The sequence below is a fragment of the Thalassophryne amazonica genome, chromosome 13 (assembly GCF_902500255.1).
Source record: "Thalassophryne amazonica chromosome 13, fThaAma1.1, whole genome shotgun sequence".
Classification (NCBI taxonomy): domain Eukaryota; kingdom Metazoa; phylum Chordata; class Actinopteri; order Batrachoidiformes; family Batrachoididae; genus Thalassophryne; species Thalassophryne amazonica.
In genome coordinates this window covers 16,512,209-16,532,703 of record NC_047115.1, presented here as the reverse complement: position 1 = coordinate 16,532,703, position 20,495 = coordinate 16,512,209, and the positions used below count along the sequence as shown (strand labels likewise).

General features: G+C 41.8%; 1 protein-coding gene across 1 annotated transcript in view; it reads right to left on the bottom strand.

Annotated features, from left to right (window-relative positions):
* LOC117523777 (mitogen-activated protein kinase kinase kinase kinase 3-like) overlaps nt 1-17,741 on the bottom strand; it is a 116,938-nt gene extending 99,197 nt beyond the window's left edge. Inside the window, 1 exon segment of the mRNA XM_034185392.1 lies at nt 17,480-17,741. Within this exon segment, the coding sequence (XP_034041283.1) occupies nt 17,480-17,575 (96 nt within the window). The 5' untranslated portion in view covers nt 17,576-17,741.
* Nucleotides 17,742-20,495: the final 2,754 nt, after the last annotated feature.

Here is a 20,495-nt window from a genome sequence, read left to right as displayed (position 1 = left end):
CATGACAGAGGTCACTGAAGGTCACATCCAAAATAACCAAGATGGTGTGACAAAAATCTTTGGTGTCCTGCCATTTTAGTATGACCAGTGTGATTATACAAATGACTAATCGATTATCAAAATATGCCTCTGTGACTCTTAACTGGACTAAGCAAGTCTAGAAAATGAATGAATCAAAATAATCGTCAACTAATATGATAAGTGATTAATAAGTAATTCTTGCAGCTCTGTTCAGGATAAATACACTCGTCCTCCCAAGTAGACACACCGCTTGACAAAAATCAGGTGGCCTCAGAGCCCTCATGTCAGGATGGCACAGGGAAGGCGAGGCTCACACTCACTACCCTGAATGATCTCAACCAGATCAGTGTGCACATTCTGCCTTCAACTACTCATATTTTGGATAATTATTTCACCGTACAGATCCTGACATGCAGTGAACCTACACCAAGCAGCCTCCATTCATGTCACTTTTTTACTGCTCACAACTGCTTTGATTTCATCAAGATTCACTCTGCATCAAGATTTACACAGTCTTTATTTTAAAAACAATTCACCATGACAATAAATCTGTACTTCCACTGTAATGTAAATTTTTCAATGAATCGTGTGTGCCAAACCATGGGGAGCAGTCCATACAGGTCAGGGATCAACTATGGCCCATTATACCACTGAAACTAAATGAAGGCGGCACATTATATGTGAAGACAGACAATTGAAAGCATTTTATGCTATGAATTGTTATTGCTGCGCGATAACTGGGGAAAATGGACTTTCTGAAGTGTTTATCCTCCAAATTTCTTGAAATTTAAAACATAATGTGAACAGCTCTATTTGTAAAGAGTCACATTCTTTAATTGGTGATTTTTTATTTAAGTGAATGCACAGAAGATTAAACATACGAGTATAAACAAACAAAAAAGCAATGAAAAAATAACTTTTCAGTCATCATCCTTTATGCTCCCAATCTAATTTCATACAACTGACAGATTTTGTTTCTGCTGCCATTTCTGTATTATTTTCCTGTTTCCCTCCATTTTAGCACATAGTTCTGTGAAAAGCTAGTCCGAGCTCTACGTTACAGACCTACTTTCACAACAGAACACAACACATAGAAAACATATGGTTCTTGTGTTCTGACAGTTCACAATAAAAGCCCTCAACATAAGAACATGCTTCCAGGAACCTCCTTCTCCTACAATTTAATCCTGATGGGAACAAGTGCCACTACTTTGTGACGGCTTCTGGATAACATGGCGTGCACCATCTGCAAATCTTACTAGTAGGAAGGAGAAAAAAAACAAACAAACAAAAAAAAACCCCAACAACAAACCTTTGTGAATGTAAGAATCCTTAATTTGGATTTGGATAGGATACCGATACTTTTCCGATCTGATACCAGAGCTCTGTTTGCGTTAATATGATTACTATCATTATTGTTGATTTTATGAGGATTTTCTTAAAAAGGAGACCTGAAAGTTCAGCTACAATTTGCCAGAAGGTGTATCTAAGATGAAAGCCTAGATTTGATGTTTTGCTGAAAGAATTAACTACTTTTATTTTTTTATAGACTTAATGAGAAAAAACAGCACTCTCTCTCTCCCCAATTTTCAATTTTAATGGACCTTTACTGACATGGTAAACATGTTTACTTTGTCAAAGTGTTAACAATAAAAATGAAATTAAGTTCTCTCTCTCTCTCTCTCCATTTTCATGCTGCGCAAACTTTTAATTTTTTGGAAACACGAAGCCTTTCAGCTGTAAAATCAACTGTAAATTTCTAAATATATCATCAGCGATGCTCACATGCAGGACTTTAATGGAGACTAGGGATGGGTATTGATAAGATTTTATCGATATCGATGTCATTATCGATTCTGCTTATCGATCCGATTCCTTATCGATTCCCTTATCGATGTTGTGTGGGCCGCCAGAAGAGGAGGTACAGCTGGCCCACCACCAGAGGGCGCCCTGCCTGAAGTGCAGGCTTCAGGCACGAGAGGGCGCTGCCGCCACGGACACAGCCGGGAGTGACAGCTGTCACACATCAACTCGTGACAGCTGTCACCCATCTTCATTTCATCACTCCATAAAAGCCGGATGTCATCTCCACCTCGCTGCCGAGATATCATCTACCTGTAGAGGTAACGACTCTCAGCCGTTCGTGTGCTTACACATAAGTCTTTGTTCTGTACATGTTTTGCAGGAGTACCTGTTTAATCTCAGGACAGCAGGAGCTGGTGATTGGGAGCTAGGACTGCATTCCTTTTCCTCCTGAGAGATAACTGTATTACTCTGCACGTTCTTGTATTAGAGGTGGAGGTGATATTTCCACCACTGTTGTTACTGGGTGTGCACGCACCCACCTCTTACTGTTTTTGCTCCTCGCCAGCAGTACCAGATTCGACATCCGGAGACTGTGGCCACCTGGGAATTTGGGACTTGGCGGCTCCAGTATTCTCCAGGTTCGGTGGCGGAGGAAATCGTGTGGTTCCGGTTCTTCTCAGGACAGACGTCTTCTATCCTCGAGCCTGCCCACACGTCACCTTTCTAGATTGACTGTTTGCATAAATTCTGTAATCATCTGTGTTTTGGTTGTGCTTGTTTCACAACAGTAAAGTGTTCATATTCGACTCTTTCATTGTCCGTTCATTTACGCCCCCTGTTGTGGGTCCGTGTCACTACACTTTCCCAACAATCGATACCTCAGGAATTTTGTACTAAAAGTAGGCTTTACAGGTTTTCTACGTATTTCACTGAGTCTTAAAGTAAATAAATATGAAATTGGTCACTGTATCCTTGATCTCTGGACATAAATAAAAATAAACAAAACGGTGTTTCGCTTTGAAGTTATTAATTCCGACTGGATTCTATCGTTCTAACTTGACTCAGAGAGCCGCGCAACGTTTGGAGCTGTGTGAACAGAACGGAGGACGATTCTTGTTTCTTTCTCGCAACAAGACAGGAGTCCCAGTTAGTAACTTTAATCCGCACAAAAGTGACTCACGATTGACATATTCAGGGATGAAAGTGGTGAAAAACAAAAAAGCTGAAACCCAAAATTACCCCCAACACCACCCGCACAAAAATGTTTCAATTCTACAACCCCTGGCAAAAATTATCACCGGCCTTGGAGGATGTTCATTCAGTTGTTTAATTTTGTAGAAAAAAAGCAGATCACAGACATGACACAAAACTAAAGTCATTTCAAATGGCAACTTTCTGGCTTTAAGAAACACTATAAGAAATCTGGAAAAAAAAATTGTTGCAGTCAGTAACGGTTACTTTTTTAGACCAAGCAGAGGGAAAAATATGGACTCACTCAATTCTGAGGAAAAAATTATGGAATCACCCTGTAAATTTTCATCCCCAAAACTAACACCTGCATCAAATCAGATCTGCTCGTTAGTCTGCATCTAAAAAGGAGTGATTATACCTTGGAGAGCTGTTGCACCAAGTGGACTGACATGAATCATGGCTCCAACACGAGAGATGTCAAATGAAAGTCATATTCAGTGATGAATCTCGAATATGCATTGGGCAAGGTGATGATGCTGGAACTTTTGTTTGGTGCCGTTCCAGTGAGATTTATAAAGATGACTGCCTGAAGAGAACATGTAAATTTTCACAGTCATTGATGATATGGGGCTGCATGTCAGGTAAAGGCACTGGGGAGATGGCTGTCATTACATCATCAATAAATGCACAGGTTTACGTTGATATTTTGGTCACTTTTCTTATCCCATCAATTCAAAGGATGTTTGGGGATGATGAAATCATTTCTCAAGATGATAATGCATCTTGCCATAGAGCAAAAACTGTGAAAACATTCCTTGCAAAAAGACACATAGGGTCAATGTCATGGCCTGCAAATAGTCCGGATCTTAATCCAATTGAAAATCTTTGGTGGAAGTTGAAGAAAATGGTCCATGACAAGGCTCCAACCTGCAAAGCTGATCTGGCAACAGCAATCAGAGAAAGTTGGGGCCAGATTGATGAAGAGTACTGTTTGTCAGTCATTAAGTCCATGCCTCAGAGACTGCAAGCTGTTATAAAAGCCAGAGGTGGCGCAACAAAATACTAGTGGTGTGTTGGAGCGTTCTTTTGTTTTTCATGATTCCATAATTTTTTCCTCAGAATTGAATGATTCCATATTTTTTTCTCTCTGCTTGGTCTAAAAAAGTAACCATTACTGACTGCCACAATTTTTTTTTCTGGTTTCTTATAGTGTTTCTTAAAGCCAGAAAGTTGCCATTTGAAATTACTTTAGTTTTGTGTCATGTCTGTGATCTGCTTTTTTTCTGAATGAACATCCTCCGAGGCCGGTGATTCCATAATTTTTGCCCGGGGTTGCAGAAGCTCTGAAATGCAATCTTGGACTATTCCAGATGATAAACTGGAGTGAGTGCAGCATCCATTTAGATGAGGAAAAAAAAAAAAACAACTTTCCTTATTCAAATTCATTCCAGTAGTATTCTGCTCTTACAAGGATGCAGCAGTTTTCTAGTTTGGCAGATAGTTCTGGAGGAAATCACTGAAGAAATTAACACATTGAAAATATGATTTGACCGAAACAAACTATCATTAAACGTAAATAAGACAGGGATGAAATGGAGGTGTAAGAGTCATTAGGTGTTCACAGGAAACATTTATTTCTGTATGTATGTATGTATGTATTTATTTATTTATTTATGTTCACTGTTAGTTGCTTTTATATTTTCTGTTGTTTCTATTCAAGTTCTTTTTATCTCTTTCTCTAAAATTGTATATAATAATCATTAGATTATTAATATATAAACAAAAATAAATTTAAGAAATATTACAATTTGAAAACAAATTCACCCAAATGTGATGACAGCTGCAACTGCTTAATGCTAACTTTTAACATTGAAAACGCCATAGACATGCTAACGCGTTAGCATCACTCCTGTTTTTAAGTTATAAAATACATCAACTGTTTCAGAAGACCATAACAGGTCGGTCTAACATAGAAAAGGTAAATAATACTCACAGAAAGAAAGAATAAACGAAGCAATAGATCAAAGCACTGCTTCAATCTGTGACCCACTGCTTCGATTGGTTAAAGGTTCAAAGCAAAGCCGCGCTGCAGAAAAGTTGATTACGGACCAGCTGCAGGGTCCGTAATCAATGTAGAGAAATGATCATTTTCATGACAAACACCCCCCAAAACAACGGCCACTCTGAAGGACCGATAACAGAATCGCTAAGCACAAAGCTTATTGATGTCGGTGGATCGAATCATTTCTTAATGATATCCGAAAGGAACCGGTTCTCGATACCCATCCCTAATGGAGACTTTTTTCCCTTTCAGCAGACAGAATCTCTGTTTGACTGTCTTCCTCAGCTGCGATCTGAGCTGGCTTTTCAAAACATTCCACAGCCTCAGGACAGTGAAGTGGCTAACTTTTCAGCACACATTTTCAGCAACAATTCAGTTCATTTTTCAGAAAATCCATGCTCGATGAACAGACAATTTGAAGCCGAGAGCCAAGTGGAAATTTGCCGCTACCCGCAGCTAGAACACTGTGGAAAAGAGCTCTCTCAAACAGCTCGGCTTCAGAAATCTCCGCTCCTCCTGCTCGGCAGCAAACAAAGCAGAGAGGAAACAGCAGCAGTTGAGAGGATTCACAGTGGCTCTTCACGTATCGGAAAACGCTGCGGGTTGGATCAGTATTTTCCGATACTTTAAATGAGGTCTTTGATGTAATTCACCTTGCTTAATATCGGATGTCTGGCGATGTGACTACTGCGCATGAGCACACTATGATGATGATGCTGAAATGATATAATGTACAGTCCACAAGGTTATATCAAGCCAATTCGTCAAAGAGGTGGACCACCTGGTGCTACCAAAATATGCCAATGGTGCACTTCTGCCACCGCCTTTACAAGGATTTTTTTATTTTTTACCCCCCTGCTGCTATAGACAGGACACGTCATCCTCACTAACTATATTTTTGGGTGGAGCAAGAAGGGCACTTTGCAAATGAAGCCCTTAGACAAACAATAACAATAATAATAATAAAAAAAACATCAAACTTTATCACTGATATTCAGTACGGTGAAATCTTCACGGTATAAATACTAAAATTGTAGAGATTTGTTTTTATATAACTGATCATTGAGGAATATTGTTTGGAGACAAAAGGGTAGATATAAAAAGGAAGGACTGCCAAAGATTTTTGTCAAAGCAAATAAAAATTTTTGGTAATTTTGGGTAGGACTTTTGGTGGGTAGGTACCTCTTGTCAACTATGTTTGAAGAAAACATCCTTAGGGAAAAAAATGTCTCTTAAAAGACACACTAGTGCATATTACTGGACGTGACTGATCCATGTCTCACCTCCAGGGGCAGCTGAAGTGTTCTGTCAGACCTGTGTGCCTACACCGAGGCAAGATACTGAACTTAAAATTAGAAACAAACAAGATTAGCTCCAGCAGGGATACAATATAGTTGAGGGAAAAAGGAGAGTGTCCTTTCCCCTTTTCTGATGACACCTCAACACCTCATTAGTCTTCATCTTTGTGTGGTTTTTGAACAAGGTGGGTGACAACCCTGCCCACCAAACCCCTGTTTGGAGCATCCATGTTTTAATCCAGGGGACTATCAACTGTTGAGAGCCTTCAGCGGCCTTACTACATTTTACGACAACTCCAGAGATCTGAAAAAGTACTCCAGAAAGACACTCATGTCTATGGTGAGATTGAGTAATAAAGTAACTGAGTATTAAGATTATAACATGACCCCTTGGGCACACATTGCGTCGCTTTGGGATTACCTTTCACTGCTATGCTGATGATACTCAGTTATATACGAGGGCTGTCAATAAAGTAACGGTCCTTTTAATTTTTTTCAAAAACTATATGGATTTCATTCATATGTTTTTACATCAGACATGCTTGAACCCTCGTGCGCATGCGTGAGTTTTTCCACGCCTGTCGGTGACGTCATTCGCCTGTGAGCACTCCTTGTGGGAGGAGTCGTCCAGCCCCTCGTCGGAATTCCTTTGTCTGAGAAGTTGCTGAGAGACTGGCGCGTTGTTTGATCAAATTTTTTTCTAAACCTGTGAGACACATCGAAGTGGACACGGTTCGAAAAATTAAGCTGGTTTTCAGTGAAAATTTTAACGGCTGATAAGAGATTTTGAGGTGATTCTGTCGCTTTAAGGACTTTTCACGGTGCGAGACGTCGCGCAGCGCTCTCAGGCGGCGTCATCAGCCTGTTCAAGCTGAAAACCTCCACATTTCAGGCTCTATTGATCCAGGACGTCGTGAGAGAACAGAGAAGTTTCAGAGGAAGTCGGTTTCAGCATTTTATCCGGATATTCCACTGTTAAAGGAGATTTTTTTAATGAAAGACGTGCGGACGGGTCCGCGCGTCGGGACGCAGTCGCCACGACGCTCCGCCACAGGAAAAACACCTCTGTTGAAAGCCTTAAGGACAAGTTGGAACATGTCCTGCCTGTTAAACAATTTCTCATATACTCACTCCACTGAAAGCCATCAAAAGCCGCCTGGATTTTACAAATGGTTATCAACACGGAGGTGTTTTTCCTGTGCCGCCGCACCGTGTCGGCTGCGTCCCGACGCGCGGATCCGTCCGTATGTCTTTCATTAAAAAAATCTCCTTTAACAGTGGAATATCCGGATAAAATGCTGAAACTGACTTCTTCTGAAACTTCTCTGTTCTCTCACGACGTCCTGGATCAATAGAGCCTGAAATGTGGAGGTTTTCAGCTTGAACAGGCTGATGACGCCGCCTGAGAGCGCTGAGCGACGTCTCGCACCGTGAAAAGTCCTTAAAGCGACAGAATCACCTCAAAATCTCTCATCAGCCGTTAAAATTTTCACTGAAAACCAGCTTAATTTTTCGAACCGTGTCCACTTCGATGTGTCTCAGGTTTAGAAAAAATTTTGATCAAACAACGCGCCAGTCTCTCAGCAACTTCTCAGACAAAGGAATTCCGACGAGGGGCTGGATGACTCCTCCCACAAGGAGTGCTCACAGGCGAATGACGTCACCGACAGGCGTGGAAAAACTCACGCATGCGCACGAGGGTTCAAGCATGTCTGACGTAAAAACATATGAATGAAATCCATATAGTTTTTGAAAAAAATAAAAAGGACCGTTACTTTATTGACAGCCCTCGTACATGCTGATAAATGCTGGTAATCTCATCCACATAGAATCCTTAGAAGATTGCCTTGCATCAGTGAGAAGCTGGATGTCTAGAAACTTCCTACTTTTAAACTCTGATAAGACTGAAATGATGGTTCTTGGTCCAGTGAGACATCGTCATCAATTTGACCAGTTAACAGTCAGCCTCGGCTCGTGTGTCATACATCACACTGACGAAGTGAGGCACCTTGGGGTAATTTTTGACCCAACGCTGTCCTTTGACCTCCACATTAGAAATATTACGAGGACTGCTTTCTTCCACCTGCGAAATATAGCGAAGATTCATCCCATCCTGTCTATGGCTGATGCTGAGACCCTGATTCATGCGTTTATCTCTTCTAGATTGGACTACTGCAATGTTCTATTTTCTGGTTTACCGCAGTCTAGCATTAGGGGTCTCTAATTGGTTCAAAATGCTGCAGCCAGACTTTTGACACAAAGCAGAAAGTTCAATCACATTACACCCATTTTGGCATCTCTTCACTGGCTTGCTGTCCCAGTGAGATCAGATTTTAAAGGTTCTGCTACTAGTCTATAAAATTGTTCATGGACTGGCACCTCCCTACCTAGCTGACCTAATTAAACCTTATGTACCATCCCGGGCTTTGCGTTCTCAGGGTGCAGGACTACTTTGTGTCCCTAGGGTGAATAAGAAGTCTGCGGATCACAGAGCTTTCTCTTATCGTGCCCCTGTTCTGTGGAATGATCTCCCTGCGTCAATAAAACAGTCAAATTCTGTGGAGACTTTCAAGTCCAGACTTAAGACGCACTTATTTTCCCTTTTGTATAGCTAGCATACTGGCATAGTATAGTTCTACGCGTTTTACTCTTTTAATTCATTTTATTAGTAAACAGAGCGGGCTGCGGCCTCAACTTTACATAAATCCTGGGTCTTTTAGTGAAGCTTAGGGCTAGTGGCCGGCGATCACCTTAGTATTTCCTGTTTTTCTTGTTGTTTAATGCTGACAAATTATACTGTATTTCTTGTGTTTCTGATGCCTGATTCTGTTTTTTCCTCTCTGTTTAAGGTGCAGCTCCATTCAGAGATGGGTGTGGTATTTGTGCTGGAGACCCTCCTGTCCTGTGCACCAACAGCATTTCCTGTACGTTCGTTTTATGAATTGTTCTGTAATTTATGTCTGTAGCATAACCCAAGCAGAGGGTCACCCCTTTGAGTCTGGTCTGCTTGAGGTTTCTTCCTCAGAGGGAGTTTTTCCTTACCACTGTTGCTCTGGGGGTTAGTAAGGTTAGACCTTACTTGTGTGAAGTGCCTTGAGGCAACTCTGTTGTAATTTGGCGCTATATGAATGAAAATAAATTGAAAAAATAATGTGACAAAATTTAAGCAGTAAAATTTTTGAAGTGCTTGGTTGATGCTGAATGTCAAACTGCCCCCGGGCATGTCAGTGAACCCTCGAACTGCTCGACCGTAGCGCACACTGCCCCCAACACAAATGTGGGGTAAAGATACAGAGAAAATTTACTGTAAGTTTTTTTTTCTGTCTTTTTTTTAAATTGACACGCAAGAAAAGTCATTATTTAGAAAACAAAAGGAAAAGATGTGATACAACCACATCAAAAAGTTATATTAAAATTTTACATAACCAGCTGAGTGCCATTCACATCCACAAGCACAAAATGAAAATTATTCAACTACCATTACTAGAAGCACTTGGAGAGCGCAAACCTCCACCAAGGCCATAGGGTCACTGACATCACATGGAATACCCTTTGGCAAAGAGACTTATTCCACGTCGTTTCACGCATCTACCGTCATGTTTCAGAATCAGTGGTTAACCCTCTGGGGTCCGAGGGCATTTTTTTTGGGACATTTCACTCGCCTGGCATAAATGTTTTATTATTACTGTTAACAGCTCTCCCTGCATCCCACAATCAAGTTTTATGTCTCTTTTTTTTCAGGACAACCTGTACTTTCAAAATATATATGCTATAGTTGTGTTTTATAAGTGTAATAAAGGTTTATATGGACACTCATATTGCTCACGTCATCACACAGCTTCTATGAGGAGTACAAAGATGGTGGACGGTGGCTCGAAAGTCCGCGGAGTTAACTTATCAGCAAAAAAAGTAAGTTTCTATCTCATATCATTAAAAACTTATTTATAATTTAGTAAAGCTTGGTCTCAGAAGTCATATACGACGCGTCGGCCCCAGAGGGTTAAACTCTTAGATCTTCACCAAATGTATTCATAAAGAGAAACTGCATGAACTGCACAAGTTTCTTTTATTTTCTAATAACAAGTTTATTCAATGAGGAGAAACAAATGCTAAATTATTGTTGTGTTGTGTCGTAACTTAATTTTTGTTCAGCTTTTGTGACCCGTCTTCATGAAGTTAGATGCAAAAATGTTGAAACTGGCCCTATCCTCAGGCATGAGATTGGCAAATTCGATTTTCAGAGGAAAATAAGCCAGGGTCCAGGGGCCGCAGGTCCCGGCGGGTCCAGGGCAGAGCCCTGACCAGGGGGTCAGGGGGACGAAGTGTCCCTGAAGCCAAAGCATTTTTGCTGTTTTAAAACATGTAAATTGCACTAAAATTATATTAAAAACTACTATAAATGCCAGGTGTTCATATCTATAATTTAACTGTAAACCCTTACTAAGACCATATACTGTACATGTGTATTTTTGTGACCAAAATATTTTTTCATTATTAGACTTACTTGGTTTTCAGCATTCTCCACTTTCAGCATGGCACACTTGTCAACAAACATACATGTAAGGGCGGGAGAAAGGAAAGGGCGGGAGAAAGGCATATATAACCTTTGTGCTGATTGGTCATAAGCTTTGTAATAACCAATGAAAACGTGCGTAAGCAATAGCTTCGACTGCACTTCGATACGTCTCGGTTTTTATGATTTGTTGGAGGGAAAACTACCGAATATTGGAAGTTGAAAGACTACACAGTTACCTCCCTTACACTACATGCTCATTGTGCACCTACTTCATACTGGTCACGAATCAGCACAGCATTACTTCCGCGTTCAGCTGACTGACGGACTGATCGAACTTGCTGCGTCACAAAGACCACTCAGTGTTCTGAATAGACAACAATTTTATTAAACAAAGGTACTCCTGGCATTAATTTCTTTTTGCATTCTCACCCCCCCCCTAAAATTTTCTCAACGGATTTGACATTTCACATAATCGACCCCCGGGACTGCAAATCTGCGGAAATCCGCGGAAAAATCTCATCCCTGTATCCTGCAACGATAAAGAATCCTTTAAAAAAATTACTGGATCCAGATCATTACCAAAATTTAATGACTTCTAAGTTAGGCCAAGATACACCCCTGGTAAAACTTTCATTGAAATCCGTTGAGGATTTTTTGAGTACTCCTGCTAACAAACCAACCAACCAACAAACGGACGCAACTGAAAACATAACCTCCTTGGCGGCGGTAATAATGTACATTATAAAATATATTTAATTATCAGAGTATACACATAACCTAGTTAGTCCAAATATAACTGTTTTTCCACCTTTTCGAGTTCAGCACCGAGGTTTCCCATGTGTCGCCTCGGCACAGCTTGTGTGTGTCCCTGGGGGGAGGTCACTATGCTACATAAGGCACGTTTCCACCAAAGGAACTTCCGGGCTATTTTAAGGGGTCCAACACTAAATGAGTGCCAAATTCTTTACTCAACTTGCCAGCGAGCAATGCTCCCATGTTTATTCAGCAAGAGACAAATGTGGGCGTTCCAACACAGACCAATGTGTAGTTATGTGCAATGCCTTAACAGTAATCCATCACCAACTACTTAGCACGACGGTTAGAAAGTGACCCATCACCAGATACTAATCGGTAACATGTACTACAACTATAATCCTAGAGACACCTTTGCATGTGTCTCAAACACAGGGACCAGCTCCGAAAAGAGAATTTTTGCAAGATTTTCCAGAGCGAGATAAGTCCCTACTGCAGGGTGTGTACTTCTGAGCAGCCCTGAAATGCCGTTGGGTGGAGCTCAATGCTGATTACTTGAACTCACGCACGAGAAGGCAACACCGACACCAAGTGGCATTTGTGAATGTAAACAAAAATGAGCAGAACAAAGAGAAAAGGTGACCGGCGGACAGATGAGGTGGAAGAGGTGACTGACGAGGTCCAGCAAGGATTTGAATCCTTGAGGAGAAATGCGAAAATCAGTGCACCTGGAGACCTGCAAAATTAAACAAACCACAAAACAGTGCTGAGTGAAACAAGCAGGACGACAACCATCTGAACCCACAGTGAAAAAGTGCAGACTGCGGCAGGACTACAAGCATCTGAATGCGTCAACAAACACCAAACTGCACCACAGGGCTTTGTGCACCGGCAACGCGGGGACAAAAGATTCACTCAGGGTTCTAGGTAGGATAAAATTAGCGTAGCGGTAATGTCGAGGGAGCGAAGCGACCGAGGGGGGGGATGTTGCAGAAGGGGGGAAGCTTTTGAAAATTCAAGCTAAAAATTGGCCATTCTAGGGGTACCCAAAGGGGAAAAGCCAGGTACGACAGCCCACGTCCCTTCATCATGTCCAGAAGGCTGGGGAAGTTTGTTGAGTGGGCAATCTCATTTTGGGTTAGCCAGTACATGGCCCTCAGTGAGGCAGTTGGAGTCCGTGGACATTTTAAGTCAAGACTTAAGCCCCATTTACACACAGACAGTAAGAGCTCCCAGAAGCGTCACGGAAGAGTTTTTGGCCGTCTTAAGGATCACACGCCGTTGTTAGCGCCGGCACTAGGGGGCGTGGCTTAGTTCCGGCTTTACCGGGAATCGTCGAAAAAATTATTCAACATGTCGAATAATTCCGGGAGCGCTCCCAGAGACCTCCCGTGATGACAGCGACAACGCGAACAACGCCGTTTGATACTTTTTAATCACCATTTCATCCTGCCGCTTCCTGTAGTGCCGCAGTTCTCGTCGCGCCGGGATGACCAATCAGGGACTGAATATGTAGTGACGTGGAGATGTCTGGAGTTTGAAGATGTGAACATGTCCTGTATCTGGTAGCAGCCTGTGAGCAGGACTTATGTCTCTTTTGTCCTTTATTTTACAATCATGACAGAGTTTTTGGAGCGAGCAGCAGCACCACAGCAGCGTGGAGCGGAGGTTCTTTTTATTTTACGTGCGTGTGCGAATCGCCCTGGAGATTATTTTGCTTATTAGCTACACAGCTGTATAATAAAGCAAATGGTGACTGGCTTCTAAACACAATTATGACAGAGTTTTTTGGGGGAAAGAGCGAAGAGGAGCCCCGCAGCAAACAGCAGCAGCAGGGAGCGGAGTTTCTTTTTTTTTTTACGTGCGCACGAGCGAATTGTCTGTAGAGAATATTTTATTAATTAACTACACAGATGTATAATAAAGCAAATGGTGACTGGTTTCTAAACACAATTATGACAGAGTTTTTTGGGGGAAAGAGCTTGGAGGAGCCCCGCGGAGTTTCTTTTTTTTTTTACATGCGCGCAAGCGAATCATCTGTAGAGAATACTTTATTAATTAACTACACAGATGTATAATAAAACAAATGGTGACTGGTTTCTAAACACAATTATGACAGAGTTTTTTGGGGGAAAGAGCGAGGAGGAGCCCCGCTGCGCGCGCTCCACCCCTTACCACCGCGAAAACAGCCGGAACTACCGCTATTTTTATTCTCTTTCTTATGAGTAGTTTTTATTTTGTTATGTTTTATTCTTTTACTTCTGTTTTTAATTAAGTATTTGAATTTTTTATTTTTATTTATTTAATTTTTTATGTTGAACTGTTTTGTGTGAGGCACCTTGAGACGGCTTTTGTTGTAATTTGGCGCTTTATAAGCTGATTAAATTGAAACTGAACAACATTTTATTGAGTCTTAAAGTAAATAAATATGAAATTGGTTACTGGATCCTTAAACTCTGGACATAATAAACTTTACATGGTGGATCCTTGATCTCTGGACATAAACAGAAATCAAATCTGTTAGTTTTTGTCAAAAGCATTTCCTTTCAGACATTATTATTGGCATGAATGTATTTCCATACCTCTGAGCTGAGCTCTTGCAGCTGTGCTGGTCAGGTTTATAAAGAATGCAGGACGTCTCATTTTGGGAGGAAAAAAACGTTTTAGTCGATTGTAGTTTATTGTCTGTATTGCAACGTTTGTAAGAGGTGTCATTTTATTTAAAGCAGCGATTCGTTTTGGAGTTATTAATTCCGAGTGGACTCTGTCTCAGAGAGACAGAGTCAGAGAGCCGCGCAGCGTTTGAAGCTCGTTTCTCGAGTGCAACAAGATGAGAGTCCCTGTTAGTGACTTTAATCCACACAAAAGTGACTCATGATATTTTAATGGCTTTCAGAGCGGTTAAGAAGCGGATTTACTGCTTCTGAAGAGCAGCGAATCAAAGAGCCACGAGCCATTGAACCGAAGCATTGCTTCAATTCACGCTTCAAATTGGAGTCGCGCCGCAGAAACGGTTGATTACAGACGCTGTATTGAAAATCGTAACGGGTCCAAAATTATAGCGTAACGGGCCGTAACCCAAGTTTGCGCTAGCTAGAACCCTGCTCACTGCTTTTTTGTTTGATCACCAACATTACACTGGAAAGGATGCTACACTAAGGAAGTCACAGTCAGGTAAACAATGATTGAAATCCAGATATTTTAAGAGTTTTCATTACCTAGTACTATGTTAGCAATCTAGAGAGAAGCCAAATTAAATCAAGCATATATTATGCCTGCTTTTGCATTCTGATGAGCACGCTAATGTTGGATCTTTCCAATAGCCAGTAAGCAAACTTTTTTATGTTGCCTAACATTAAGGTTTGCTGATTAGCTATCACTACTATTTGATGCTCGTGAAACCTGGAGAGTAGATGGAGTTCCTGCAGTGGAAATGGGCCTGAACACAGGAAGGTTTTTTTTGGAGGCACCACAACTGTCCTAAAGTAATACTACATCAGACCACAGTTTTTGTTGCATAAATCACATGGTACAAGTCCGACACGTCAAGTCAAACCATGTGCTAGATCTCACTTGCAGGCATTAGTGAGCTTCACACAGCGCTTTGTCACAGTTGGAGATTCTAACCTTCTCAGATGCAGATCCATGAACGTAAGAATGGGTTTTAACTCGACTAACTAATCTGACACCTGCATTGATGGAAGCCAGCAGTACTTAAGTACTAAAGACAAGAGTGCTACTACTGAACCACAGCTGTGCCATGACGTCATATAAGCATTATGATGAACTCCCACTGCACGTCAGGGACAAATCTAACCAGAAATTTTTAATAGGCATTTAGACAAATGAATGTACCAGCTGTCATGTGTAGCAGCTTGGACTCTCTCTTGCTTTTGTGTTGTGTTTGACTCCTCCCAATTGCTCCACTTGGGATGCAAACCCACAATCTCTGGCATAGGAGGCGGACGCTCTGACCAGTTGGCTAAAATCCGGGCTCTGGCCTGAGTGGCCAGAATATCCTTTGGCTGTCAAGGGAGTGAGGCCTTTTGACTACCATATGCACAGCGACTCCTGCTGTCTTCAGTAACACATGCACCACCACCTGGGTATGATTCCTATTTAATCACATGTCCATTTCTGGTGAAGACAGCATAGAGGATTATAGGAGCTGAGCTCCCAGACTTAGAGTCTGTGAATGTTGAGCTCTTGCAGAGGAAAGCACGGGCCATCTGCAAGGATAACAGCCACCCAGGACATTCCCTGTTTGCTCCTCTGGCGTCAGGGAAGAGGTACAGCACTATAAGGAGACAGACTAATAGGCTAAGGAACAGCTTTTTCCCCAGAGCTGCAGCCTCCATCACCCCACCCCGTCCCCCTCACACAAACACAGACATTCAGTAACAGATATCAACATGTGCAATAAATAAGACAGTCTGTTTACATATCTAAAACTATCCTACCTCATTAAGCATTAAGCACCTTAATAATTTATTGAGCACTTTTTTTTTGGTATCTTAAGGTCTTGCTGCACTGTGAAGCTGTTCGTTGTTTTTTTTAAGCTGCTGTTGTGTTGTTTTTGTGTATAGCTGTTTGAAAAGTGGCATCAGAATTTCACTGCAGAAATATCTATTCTGTGCTATCTCTGACACTGTGTGCAGTGTTATTTATATACCTCAACATGTGAACACTCTCCACTGATGTGCTACAGTCTATAGTGCATGCTATAGATTACTGCGCAGGCCAGGTCATCAATGACATCAGTGTAGACAGCCCTACTGAGGTGGAGAGCAGCAGTGAGGCACCCAGAAGCCCCCTCTGCCTCCGCCCCTGAGCCTTTCCTTTCAGATGCAGGCCCTTACCGAAGTGTGGCCCCAATAAACTTCTATAACATGATCGAAATCATAAAGACTACACATAAATTCATAGCGCAGTTCCTTACTAACTATGAGCTACGCGCTTCGAAACTTTAATAATAATAATACGTGATGATGATGATGTTATTTTCTGCTGCGCGTTAACCAAAACTGGATTTCCAGTCAGGCAGCTGTCAGAGCAAAACGGAGGCATTTCCACAAATTCACCAGCAGCTCGCTAGCACTGTGATGTATGGACAAAATATGTTCTTGTTTTGGTTTTAGTTGTCGTTTCTGTGCGGCTAACAAGTCGCTGTGTGCTGTGATTTTGTCGTTATTTGGTCAGGAAACAGCGGCAGGCAGGTTAGCTTCGTGACGCTAACAAACGGAGTGCATCCGTCGTCGGACAGCTAACAGCTAAACATCCAGTACCACATAGCAGTCGCGTTAGCATTTAAACATGATCTATACGATTACTACAGTAAACTGAGTAACTACTGCTACTACTAATAATAATAATATTCAATGGAAAACTCAATCACACTTGTCAAATTGGATTCTGCGTTGAAATCAATTAACATTAGCTGGCCCTGTGATTGTTTTGATCACCAGTAAAACCACATACTAAAAGTCACTATAAGTAGATGATCTGTCCATAATACTTAAATTAAATATGAAATGATTTTATTTAAATTGGGGGGGGGAAGACAAGAACAATTACAAATCACAAGTGATTTGCGTGTCCCATAATGGAAGCAGGAGCTTGAGCTGGGTGATGAAACGCTTCATCGGTCAGCGTCAACACGCAAGAAAAAGACGCGCCTTTCAGACTGAACTGATGACACCTGCACGGTTTGATTCCGTGTTTCAAAAGAACACCAAAACGTCACGCTGGAAAGCCGTAAATCCTCAGCAGGCGTGAGACTGCACCGCGTCCGATAATGGAACTCGCTGCGTTAGCGGGCACTGCAGCTTTTACCTTGTACACATCTCCGTACGTGCCGCTTCCTATCCGCTGGATAAGCTCGAAGTCCTCCTGCGGATTCCGCCGGGACAGGTCGACACTGGAGTTCATTATTTCCACCGCCGTCTACGGCGCTCAGCGCACACGATTGACCGACCCCCAATGATGTGCGAAAATGAATGTTTCTAAGATTTAAGAAAAAACAAACAAACAAAACAAAAACAAAACAACAACACAGAGCGTCAGAAAATCCCACCCCGAATCCACCGTAGATCCAACATGGCTTCCACTGCGCAATGCGCATGCGCAGTGCACATTACAGCCAAGACGACATGAAGCTGGATTTAATAAAATAAAATAAAAATTTAAGTGTGAGATCAGGGTCTAAAACATTCAGTTTGTTAATACAAAGGAATCCACAATGTGCAGATAAAAAAATTATTATGACGTTAATAAAAAATTATTTTCCTTTCAGCTGATCTCATGGCCAAAGCAGACTATCCATCTCATACTGCCTACATGTTCTCCCTCATCACATCCATAATCCTCTGGCGTTCCTCCACACCCCCTGGGGAAGGTGGTATGTCTGTTCCTCAAGCTCGGGTCCTCTATCAGAGGCCTGGGCGTTTGAGGGTTCAGCGCAGTATCTTAGCTGTTCCTAGGACTGCACTCTTCTGAACAGAGACCTCTGATGTTGTACCGGTAATCTGTTGGAGCCACTCTTCCAATTTGAGGGTTACAGCTCCTTGTACTCCTATTACCACTGGGTCCACTTTGGACTTTACCTTCTGCTCCAGTTGCTCCTGCAGCCCTTAGTACTTCTCTATTTTCTCATGCTCCTCCTTTCTGATGTTGCTGTCAGCTGGGATTGCCATATTGATCACAACTGCAGCTTTGTTTCCTTGTCAACCACCACTATATCTGGTTGGTTGACCAGCAGCTATGTATATCTGTCTGGAATTTGAAGTTCCACAGGACCTTATCCTTGTCATTCTCAACCATCTTTGGTGGTGCCTCCCATCAGGACTTGGGGACTTCTGGGGTTTGAACACCAGAGTTCTCAGTTTCAAGACCACTACCAGGTCAACTAATGGGGAATCACCCACTAGCATGAAGACATTTCATTCTGGGTTTTTTTTTTTGCCACATAGCTCCCCACCACATCCTTAGATCACAGGTGCTTCAAAAAGCTTAACCTGTAACTCTTGCCACATCCTGCCAACAAAGCCAAGTGTAACCAACCTGACATCCATCCAGAAAGTATTCACAGTGCTTCACTTTTATCACATTTTTTTTTATGTTACAGCCTTAATCCAAAATAGATGAAATTAATTTTTATCCTCAAAATTCAACACACAATACCCCATAATGACAATGTGAAAAAAGATATTTAGATATTTGCAATGTTTTATATATATATATATATATATATATATATATATATATATATATATATATATATATATATATATATAAAAGAAAGCTTTTTGGATCTACCTGGACTCTTCCTAGAGCTGGCCGGCCGTCTAAACTGAGTGATCATGGGAGAAGGGCCTTCGTCGGGGAGGTGAACAAGAACCCGATGGTGACTCTGTCAGACCTCCAGCCTCTGTGGAGAGAGAACCTTCCAGAAGGACAACCATCTCTGCAGCAATCCACTAATCAGGCCTGTATGGTAGAGTGGCCAGATGGAAGCCACTCCTCAGTAAAAGGCACATGGCAGCCCACCTGGAGTTTACCAAAAGCCACCTGAAGGACTCTCAGACCATGAGAAACAAAATTTTCTGGTCTGAGGAGACAAAGACTGAACTCTTTGGCGTGAATGCCAGGTGTCATGTTTGGTGGAAACCAGGCACCGTCCCTACAGTGAAGCATGGTGGTGGCAACATCATGCTGTGGGGATGTTTTTCAGCAGCAGGAACTTGGAGACTAGTCAGGATTGAGGGAAAGATGAATGCAGCAATGTACAAAGACATCCTGGATGCAAACCTGCTCCAGAGCGCTCTTGACCTCAAACTGGGGTGACAGTTCATGTCTCAGCAGGACAATGACCCTAAGCACACAGCCAAGATATCAAAGGAGTGGCTTCAGGACAACTCTGTGAATGTCCCCGAGTGGCCCAGCCAGAGCCCAGACCTGAATCTGATTGAACATCTCTGGAGAGATCTGAAAATGTCTGTGCATCGACGCTCTACATCCAACCTGATGGAGCTTGAGAGGTGCTGCAAAGAGGAATGGACAAAACTGCCAAAACATAGGTGCATCAAGCTTGTAGCATCATATTCAAGAAGACTTGAGGCTGTAATTGCTAGCAAAGGGGCATCAATAAAGTATTGAGCAAAGGGTGGGAATACTTATGTACATGCATTTTTTTAATTTCAAAAAAGCTTTTTTCATGTTGTCATATGGGGTGTTGTGAGTATAATTTTGAGGGGAAAAATTTTATTCACTCCATTTTGGAACAACACTTTCTGGTTACAACAAAATGTGTAAAAAGTGAAGCGCTGTGAATACTTTCTGGATGCCCCATACAGCTTTTTGGCTCCCATAGGGTTTGAACATCAGACATCTTACACTCTAGACCAGGGGTGGGCAATTAATTTTTACAAGGGGCCACATAGGGAACCTGAATTATGTCCAAGGGCCACACCATCAATAACTCGGCTGTCTCCCATTACAAATTTTACAAAAAAATTACCTATTTAATAGCTTTTATAGGTAATTTTTATTATTGTAATAATATGTCAATATTTAAATATACCTAAATAAACCTCTATAATGATTTGGAACACACAAGCTTGACATTTTTAATATATGTAATAATAATCACAGACCTCATGAGGGCCGGACAGAGACATGCAAATGGCCACATGTGGCCCCCGGGCCGCAGTTTGCCCAGGTTTGCTCTAGACCATAGGTGTGGAGCTAATTCCAGAAAGGGCCAAAGGGATGCAGCCTTTCTTTGCAACCACTGACTCCACCAGGTGATTGTCACTGATTAACATCAGATTGAGGAGTCTGGATGAGTCTA